Source organism: Penaeus japonicus, unplaced genomic scaffold (genome assembly GCF_977035675.1).
Source record: "Penaeus japonicus unplaced genomic scaffold, GWHDUDI00000001_assembly GWHDUDI00000028, whole genome shotgun sequence".
NCBI lineage: Eukaryota > Metazoa > Arthropoda > Malacostraca > Decapoda > Penaeidae > Penaeus > Penaeus japonicus.
The window spans coordinates 10608599-10618598 of NW_028234430.1; the positions used below are offsets into that span (position 1 = coordinate 10608599).

Genomic DNA, 10000 nt, shown 5'->3' on the forward strand with positions numbered 1-10000 from the left:
ATGATGATTTTACTGTTTTTGTTTTAAAGAATGATAAAGCAAAATTTTCCATGCAAAATTTATTTCACTTTTTTTTCCCTTTTTTCTAGGCTATAAGACAGCTGAAACAATGGAGAAGTACAAAGTCCTGGAGGCTATAGGCCAAGGCTCTTTTGGGAGAGTATTCAGAGGGAAGTGTTTGTCAACAGGACAAATTGTAGCCCTGAAGTTCATTCCAAAGAGAAACAAAGTTGAGAGAGAACTTAGGAGCTTGAGGAGAGAATGTGAGATCCAGAGAGGCCTTGCACACCCCAATATCGTTCAGATGTGCGATTCCTTTGAGACGGAAAACGAAGTCGTAGCAGTTAGTGAGTATGTTCCAGGACAGCTTTTCCAACTCCTCGAATCTAATGGGCCCTTACCAGAGGAACGCGTGAGACAGATATCTTGCAACCTTGTGTCAGCCATTTACTATTTGCACTCCCATAGAATCCTACACAGAGACATCAAACCTCAAAACATATTAATAGCATCTTCAGGTGAAGCAAAACTCTGTGATTTTGGATTTTCTAGAAAGATGGGCATTAACACTTATGTTCTTACATCAATAAAAGGCACACCTTTATATATGGCACCTGAGCTAATAGAGGAAAAGCCATATGACCATACAGCAGATCTTTGGTCACTTGGTTGCATTCTGTTCGAGCTGTTGACTGGAAAGCCACCTTTCTGTACAACATCTATAGTTCAGTTAGTAAAGATGGTCAGAACAGAACCAGTGAGCTGGCCACAGGGATGGAGTTCAGATTGTACTTCGTTTCTCCAGGGGTTGCTGGAAAAAGATCCAGCTGATAGATTGACATGGCCAGATCTTTTGGAGCATCCATGGGTTCATGAAGGAGTTGTTTTTGTGCAACAGTCTCTTAACGGTACACCTCTTACAAATCCCTTAACATTATCCCAGCAGCAAGTAAAAGAACAACAGAAAAAAGAGCTGGTGCAACGTGCTGCAGGTCAGCCAAGAGTAATAGGGAAAGTTGGAATGAAGAAAACCCCTTCACCTACAAAAGTTGAACTTCCACAGCTGGTAGCAGAACCAGCTGCAATTATACCTGGTGCTGTTAACACTAGTCTTGCAGCTAGACATGCTGCTGCAAGCTCTGCACTTCAGAATGAAAAGGAAGGACATGGAGATGTGTTACATATTGATTTAGATGTTTTAAAGAGACTTGAAGCTGTTCATCTTGAAGCAGGTACAACAGGAAATTTAAGCTCAAGATCTCCGTCCCCAAACCTTATGAGACGCAGAGGAAGAGAGAGAATGATAGAGGTGCACTTATCAAGTTCAAGTGAAGGAACAGTGCAGAGCAGTGTTGATATGCAACATACCAGAGACCCTTTGCGTACAACTATTGTTGAAGCTGTAGTCCATAAAAGTGCAACTTCTGATGATATCTTATCTGGTGTTGCTGATTTAACAGATATGGGTACTGATGCTAGGTGTGCAGTTGGTGCATCTGTGAGGAAGTTAAGTAGTGTATCTCAAGAGCCTGGCTTTAGGGAAGAAGATGTAAATGACTTTAAGAATTGTGGTCCATTACCTCTAGAAGATCGGAAAGATAGCATGGTCAACTACCTGGCAAATTCAGTTGACTCATCCAGACGTGGGAGCCGACCTTCCAACGCCATGCTTGAACTCGTGCAAGATGGTCGACCAAGTCTTCCAAACATCAATGAGGAAAGTTTTACTCCATTTACGCAGGACAGAGCCCTTACTGTTATGAGTGGCAAAACAAGTAGTGCTGTTGTTTTTACATTACATAGTTTTAATTCAGAAGACAAGCCAATTGAAACAGAAGAGTGGTGTAGATTTTTAGACAAGACACTCGCAGATGTCCTTAACGGAAATTATAGCGTATTTCTCATACAGAGTGAACTTTCCATGTTTATTGGTCCTTTGAGAAATCAGATGTGTTCTTTACAAGTCACAAACAAAATAGCATCACTTCTTATGTTACCATTCACAATGGAAGAAACAAAAGATAACCTCATAGACATTGTTAAAGTCTACCTCGAGTGTAAAGTTGTGCCAAATTTAATATATGCATGCAAACTCATTTTCAAAATAGAAAGTCACAAGGTAAATAGAACAGTGGATTTTGATAAAGACCAAATTGATACAATGGGTCAACTCACGATGTTGATATGTCACCTTGTTCATATTGAAACTGATTTCCTTTTACAGTTTTGTGACTGTGTGTGTGTTCTGAATGCTTTTGCAGTTATAGCAAAGATACTCACTTTAGACAACATATTACCAGAATTAGTGGCAGACATGTTAGCCATACTGAACCAGGTCCTTCGATTAACACCGGAGAATAGATCTGTTGTTGAGCAAATCCTCGGCACAAGTGACCCTCTGCTACTCCTCCTTGGAACACTCATCACTCACAAGCTACCCTTGGTTCGTTCAAGGCTCTGCACACTGATCGGATATCTTGCCAAATGTTGTCCTCACATATCCAAGCTGTTTGAGGGTCAGCACAAGCTATTATGTGACTTGATAAATCTAGAAAGTGATATTGTTCCACAAGTCAGAAAAACAGCTTCATTTGCTGTATCTTGTCTTCAGGCTTATACAGAACTAATGCCAGAAGATTCTTGTAACTAATATTATGTTTTGATAAAAATATTCATGATTTATATGTCAAGGGATATAGATGGTGTAATCCTGAGAAGTTAATGTGTAATAGTGATTATCATTTAATATTGGCAATTGCTGTGATTTATATGAAATTCAGGACTACTGAAATTTCAGTAATTAAGGTGTTGTTCAGAGAATGTAACCAGCCTTACAGTACAAATTGCATATCCCCCCCTCCTTCCATGTCATGCCCTGTATGTAAAACTTTGTATGAGGAAAAGTTATGCTACAATTACAAAAATTAAAAGGAATATTACTTAAAATAGAGTATTTTCTTTATCATAAACTTCAGTTCCCTAAAGTATGAATAATATTAACATTTTTTGTCAGTTTGATATTTGTAAAAAGTACCTGGTAAAAAGCAGTTCTGAAGAAAAAAAGAAAAAAAAATTGTCTAGTGATATCTATTATAATGTAAATTATTCTTGTATCTAATAATAATAAAGAATATATTTGTACAGAGAGATTCATTGACAGAATAGTGTTTACATTAAGTACTTTTTTTTTACAATTTATTTAAAATCACAATGTGAATCAGAAGCATAACATGAAAAGGCAAGTTATTCCAGCAAAGCAGAATTTAGAATGGCTTTATCACAGTCCAGACGTCCAAGCTCTGCTAATAAGCTTTGCTCAGTGTGACATCAGAAGTGGAGAAACAGGGAACAAGGCTTCTTAGTATCAAAGCACTGACCGTAATAGCTAAGCCTAGTTCAGTTTCTCCATTTCGGACTTGTATCAAGCATAATTTGCAAAGCATGTCTGGATGATGGAAACCCACCATGGGACATATGCACTTCCAAATTGGCAGGTCTTCACCTACCTGATGTATCTATTTGCAAGATATAGAAAAGTAGGACCTGGCTTCTATATGATCCTCTTAAAATCCTTACTCCACTTCCAGGTCCATTCTATAATTTATACATTTATGCACTTGAGAAACCTTAATACTTGTTTAAATAAGTAAAATTCTTAAGCCATATATTATTTTAGCATTAAAATCCTCCCGTCTTGATTTGCTGAAGACAATAGCAGTATGCACATTATGTACTGAAATAGCTACACTTGTGCAACTTTAATTTTAAAGCTCAAGGGGTCAATTCCCCAATTTGATTTCAAATTTAATTTGCCTTTTCCCCCATGATTTATCAACATGTTCAACAATTGCCTGTGGCATTTACTTGAACCGCTGTTCTCTTAGAATGGGTCAGCAACCTCCAACCCCCAGTCCAGTCATGGTCCACCACCCTGCTTTATATTCATATACTCTGCTTAAGCCTAGCCAACAAGTTGCATCTCATGAACAAAAGTTGTATGCAAGGATTGGCAGGTTAATAAAATAGTAGTCACTGGTTGGTCTGCATTTCTTCAACTAGTTTGGGTTCTTTGGCACTACAGCCCACAGGCTACTAGAAGCTTTCTGGTCATTGCATAATGTTGCAGACAACTGATCTGGCATTTCTCACCCCCCCCCCCCTTTGAAGTGTATGCACATACCCTACAATAACTATCAATATAATTAACATTTTGACTTGGTTCTGTTAATATGGTAAGTCTACTAACCCAACTCCCTACAAATTAAGCACATTATATGCATTATACATTATATGTAACTTGCAAACACCAAGGTGGTGACTGCTCTGAATATTCCTTGACAGTTGAGCAAGTGGGGGTTAAAGATCAGATTTTTTTTTTTTTTTTTTTTTTTTTATTGAACAGCAAATGAACATTCTAGTCAAACTTAATACACAATATATATATAAAAAAAAAAAAGGGACACCAGACTGTAGTTAATGATCAATATTCATAACCCACAGTACGTATTCTTCACAGGAGTTCATCCAATAGTTCAAAAGCCTTCAAAGTCCATCTGCATCAAGATATTCAGAGACCCATACCATCTGATCTGTTAGGGGGAAAAGGATTCAAGGTTAAATTTTGTTTTTGTTCGTCCATTGGGAAATAACCAATGAATACAGTATTAAAAAATATTTATGGCAATACTACAGATCACTTATAAAAAGTTTAGCATTTAATTTTTAAACTTACAAACTATTACTGAAAACTTTAATTTGTTAAATTTGCATTACAAGGCAATTGTAAAAATAATGAAAAAAGATAATTACCTGTAAAAGGCTTAGAATTTCTAGTGTTGCCAGCCCTGAAATTTACGAAACAAACAAAAGTTAATCTTTAAAGAACACATTCCCTCTTTTAATCTTTTAGAAAGAAAAGTCAGTAATAGTTTTTATCATTAGATTCAATAAATGTTGGGATAAGTGAATCATCACTGAAACTTACAAAACTTTAGAATGGTCTCACCACAAACAATTACAGAATGAGCTTACCTACTATAGCTACAAGTGGTTTGCTGTAGAATTGGAATTAGCAACATGCACCAGCAGGAACAATTCTGTCAGGGAAAAAAATATATATTAGTCAAGGAAATTCCCCCTAAAAAAATCAAACAAAGCCATAACTATCAGAATAGGTTGTATCACCAATTGGGTTTCTGTAGACAGTCGCGAGATTTGTTTCATCATTGACTTATGAAAGCAGTGTATTTTGCACATGGTAAATACATACCTATAGTAACAAGCTTTCCAGACCAGCTTTGGAGATAACTGCAACAAATAAAATTTATTAATTATTAACCAATATACAGAAACTTACTATTCCTAAATATATAACTATCAGATATTTACATCTTTTTCAGTATCTTCAAAATGTTGGGATAAGGATCATCACATGCTAGGACTAATACAGAGCAAAGATTTTATAATTACCTTGAGGGTTATCAGTTTCCACTCAATATTCAACAAGCAAATGGAGCACCTGTAAAAATATGACCTTATTAAAAACAAGCTATTTAATGATAGAAAAAACATCAGGATTATCTATAATCAGATTTGGATTTATCACCAATTATGTTTCTGTAGACAGTCGCGAGATTTGTATCATCACCTCAATGCACATCATTGAAAACTAAACTACATACAATACATACCTTGTAATCCTCAGTCGTTTCAAGACATTCAATTTCAAGACGCATTAGTTTCAAAACCCTGAAACATGGAAATATAATTCAGTATGCAATCAACTGCAATATACAAGTTTTTCTGAATCTCTTGGATCAGTAATTAATTGTTTCATTATCAAAATGTTGGGATAAAGGATCATCATACAAAAGAAATCCTAACCACAAGGTTCAGTTGAAAATTACCTGCTATATATAACCACAAGGTGTAGCACACCCCCTTGGTAATCTCGAGTCTTGAAATGGAAGATCAACTCCTGTAAAAGGATTATGTGTTAAACAACCATAAATAAAACACTAAAACAGTAATTTCAATTACTTTATTCAGAGCAAGATGTTTCACCAATTAAGGTTCTGTAGACAGTCGCGAGATTTGTTTCATCATAAAAACTTGAGCAACAGGAAAAGAGACCTAGCCTAGATATTTCAGGACAATTTCTAACTAGCAAGTTGAAATCTATTAATCTTATTAATCTAAGACTTCTAAAACAAGTTCCTGTGGTCGCTAGTCAAGTCGACCATTTTGACAGGCAAGTTTTTTTATTAATGTTACTTAAATTTTGTCACCTTACCTTAGGTCACAATCACGAGATGAGGATCTGCCAACATTCCATCATCAATCTGCAAATTTGAGATTTGCTTAATATGGTGTGAACTTGGTCGTAAAAAATATAAAAATAAAGTCATGCAAACCCTCAGACAAATGCCTCAAGACACATCAAGAAACCACAGCCTCCTCAGGACAGACAGCAGCAGTACCAAAGAACTCAGCACTAACTACAGCTGCCCTGATTCAGATGTGGTTCAGCCTCGTCATCGTCTCATCATTAAGTCCATTTACATCATTCACTCCCAGGAAATATTAATATTTACCTCATCTGTCCACTCCACTCCATTCCATTCCATTCCATTCCATTCCATTCCATTCCATTCCATTCCATTCCATTTCTTCGGTGCATCACGGTCTGAAATGAAGTGTCCTTCAATTAATTGAGGAAAGGCACAATGCATGTGAAGTACAAGAAAATGTTGTCAGATTATAATTGGATAATCATTATTATATCATCCAAGAAGTGCCAGAAATAGTAAGTTTAATCATCATTATCCATAATGGGATTTAGAAATCAAGGTTATTGCTGGCTCAGCCACCAATACAGAAAAAATTAACCTATTTACTTTCAAGCTAATAATTCAATTTACATACTGATTAACCCACTCACGCCGGGTGACGTGATAGCACGTATTGTGGTTTTCGCGTCAGACGCCCTGGACGCACTATGAGGGGAAGCCGCACGCTCGGGTAGAGTGAGTGGGCAACCAAGGCTCGCGGCTTGTGCGCCCGAGAATCTCGAGGCATTAGGCTTATGCGCTCAAGAACCCTGGTATTGCGACCGCGCAAAGCCGGAACTGCCCCGGCATGAATGGGTTAAAATATCAACTTTCAAGCACAATGGGTAATTGCTTGTTAATCTAATATACACAAAACCATGAATTGAAATATCACCCCCCCCCCCCCAACCTAAAATTTGGAAATTGTTTTCATAATGCTCAACATTACCTTTCAAAAAGTCACTACTTCACATGCTGCCACCTTGAAAACATTTTCGGAGTCTTCAAACCAAGTGCCATCATTCATCCTGTGCCGATCCCCCTGAAAACAAAAGACAAGGTAAGTAACATGACGGACATTTAATTAATTTCTATACTAATGGCTTACTTTAACCACTCTTGCAACTACTCAGACAAATGCCTCAAGACACATCAAGAAACCACAGCCTCCTCAGGACAGACAGCAGCAGCACCAAAGAACTCGGCACTAACTACAGCTGCCCTGATTCAGAAGCAGTTCAGCCTCGTCATCGTCTCATCATAATAGTAACTTAACCTCCCACCCCTCTTCCATTCTTTATAACTAGTGTTATTTATTTCTCTAAACTATATATATATATTTACCGTTTCTGCCAGGAAGCCAACTCCTGAAAATAGGAAAAAGGCACATTACTACAAAGGGAAAGTTAACATAACATTAGTTTTACATTAGATTTTCAGATTAAAAATGGATAATCACAGTTGTCATCCAAGAAGTGCCAGAAATAATTTAGTTTAATCATCATTTTCAAAATTTCTAATGGTAATGTTTTGCATGAAGACATTTTTCTAATCAAAACCATATATAAAGATTAAAATATCAGGAGCCATTTCAATCTTGCTCCAAAGGCAAGCATACTAAAACTCCTTACCTGCTGAAGATTCTGCTCAAATGTGCCATTAGCCGTTACCATGTCAATGTCATGTACCTGAAAATAATGAACTGGATTAGTCCCATTTACACTAAAAATGGTCTTGTATATACTTGTCTTGCAACTTCAGACAAATGCCTCAAGACACATCAAGAAACCACAACCTCCTCAGGACAGACAGCAGCAGCACCAAAGAACTCAGCACTAACTACAGCTGCCCTGATTCAGATGTGGTTCAGCCTCGTCATCGTCTCATCATTAAGTCCATTTACATCATCCACTCCCAGGAAATATTAATATTTACCTCATCTGTCCATTCCAGTCCATTCCATTCCATTCCATTTCTTCGGTGCATCACGGTCTGAAATGAAGTGTCCTTCAATTAATTGAGGAAAGGCACAATGCATGTGAAGTACAAGAAAATGTTGTCAGATTATAATTGGATAATCATTATTATATCATCCAAGAAGTGCCAGAAATAGTAAGTTTAATCATCATTATCCATAATGGGATTTAGAAACCAAGGTTATTGCTGGCTCAGCCACCAATACAGAAAAAAATTAACCTATTTACTTTCAAGCTAATAATTCAATTTACATACTGATTAAAATATCAACTTTCAAGCATATGGACAATTGCTTGTTAATCTAATATGCCCAAAACTGAACCATGAATTGAAATATCACCCCCCCCCCCCCAAGCTAAAATTTGGAAAATGTTTTCATTATCCTCAACATTACCTTTCAAAGAGTCACTGCTTCACATACTGCCACCTTGAAAAACATTTTCGGAGTCTTCAAACCAAGTGCCATCATTCATCCTGTGCCGATCCCCCTGAAAACAAAGGACAAGGTAAGTAACATGATACTGACAAGTAATTTAATTTCTATACTAATGGCTTACTTTAACCACTCTTGCAAACCCTCAGACAAATGCCTCAAGACACATCAAGAAACCACAGCCTCCTCAGGACAGACAGCAGCAGTACCAAAGAACTCAGCACTAACTACAGCTGCCCTGATTCAGATGTGGTTCAGCCTCGTCATCGTCTCATCATTAAGTTTACCAACATTGGATACAGCCATTGATATATATCTTCATTCTTTCCTGTAGTAATACAATAAAAAATTAAGGAAAGTTACCGTTGTTTAAAAAAAGGCTTTTATCAAAGAAAGTTCTCCCGTCACAGTATTAAAGACAAATGAGGTTATATTATTGAAGTTTAATTATATCATGCACAAGAATTTATCCAATTACATCTTCCTCAGCCTATACTGAAGAGTGAGCAGAGAAAATGACTTGTCAAATCATTAAGTTCTCTTCACTCATTCACAACTATTACAACAACAACAAAAAACTTACCTCTTACTCTCCAATTCCTCCTTCCAAAGATTTTCCACCAGCATCTCTGAAAGTTGTAACAAACAAATATTTAATTTAAGTCCTATAAACATATATTACATGTATGAAGTATAATAATAAAACCCTCAGACAAATGCCTCAAGACACATCAAGAAACCACAGCCTCCTCAGGACAGACAGCAGCAGCACCAAAGAACTCAGCACTAACTACAGCTGCCCTGATTCAGAAGCGGTTCAGCCTCGTCATCGTCTCATCATTTAAGCTCAACACGAAAGTTTGAAAGTCGTACTTTAAATCTGCAGAACCCATTGCATGAAAAAACATAACGGACACCCTAGTAAGGGCAATGAAAATCTATAACGTTATTATAGACAACACTACCAACAACCTCATATGCAAATGTAGGCCTATATATAACCTAGCTTAAAATCTATTCTCAAGTGGAAATTTATTCATTCAATGTTTATCACGACCACACTCCACAATGAATAATGAAAGTACTGAAGCCAGTTATCAAGACGAACTATTACAATTGCTGGTCCTATTGCACAGCAACCACTGATGTCACCAATATGCAATATGCAATGTCAATAGTTAACATAAGTATGGGTTACGTTTGAATTTATCAAGTTTTAACGGTTTCAGTCTCATTTAGATGTGACTAAGGATTCCAAGAC

At 36.8% G+C, this 10000-nt stretch overlaps 1 protein-coding gene and 1 long non-coding RNA gene across 4 annotated transcripts in view; one reads left to right on the top strand and one right to left on the bottom strand.

Moving 5' to 3' along the window:
* fu (STKc_STK36 domain-containing protein fused) overlaps positions 1-3625 on the top strand; it is a 7732-nt gene extending 4107 nt beyond the window's left edge. For both annotated transcript variants that reach the window (XM_043024925.2, XM_043024926.2), the window contains one exon: positions 90-3625. In XM_043024925.2, the coding sequence (XP_042880859.2) occupies positions 110-2650 (2541 nt within the window). In that variant the 5' untranslated portion in view covers positions 90-109 and the 3' untranslated portion in view covers positions 2651-3625. The remainder of the gene's footprint in view (positions 1-89) is intronic.
* Positions 3626-4368: 743 nt separating this feature from the next.
* The window catches only part of LOC122258762 (uncharacterized), a 6328-nt gene continuing 696 nt past the window's right edge, over positions 4369-10000 (bottom strand). The window contains exons 2-16 of one of the 2 annotated variants that reach the window (XR_006223729.2): positions 9323-9368; positions 8701-8794; positions 8265-8321; positions 7961-8017; positions 7674-7696; positions 7279-7371; positions 6594-6685; positions 6293-6341; positions 5907-5977; positions 5691-5748; positions 5470-5518; positions 5270-5307; positions 5032-5096; positions 4810-4844; positions 4369-4589 (exon numbers count right to left, since the gene is read on the bottom strand). This is a non-coding gene — a long non-coding RNA (uncharacterized LOC122258762). The remainder of the gene's footprint in view (positions 4590-4809; positions 4845-5031; positions 5097-5269; positions 5308-5469; positions 5519-5690; positions 5749-5906; positions 5978-6292; positions 6342-6593; positions 6686-7278; positions 7372-7673; positions 7697-7960; positions 8018-8264; positions 8322-8700; positions 8795-9322; positions 9369-10000) is intronic. The other variant, XR_006223730.2, reaches the window with a different exon arrangement.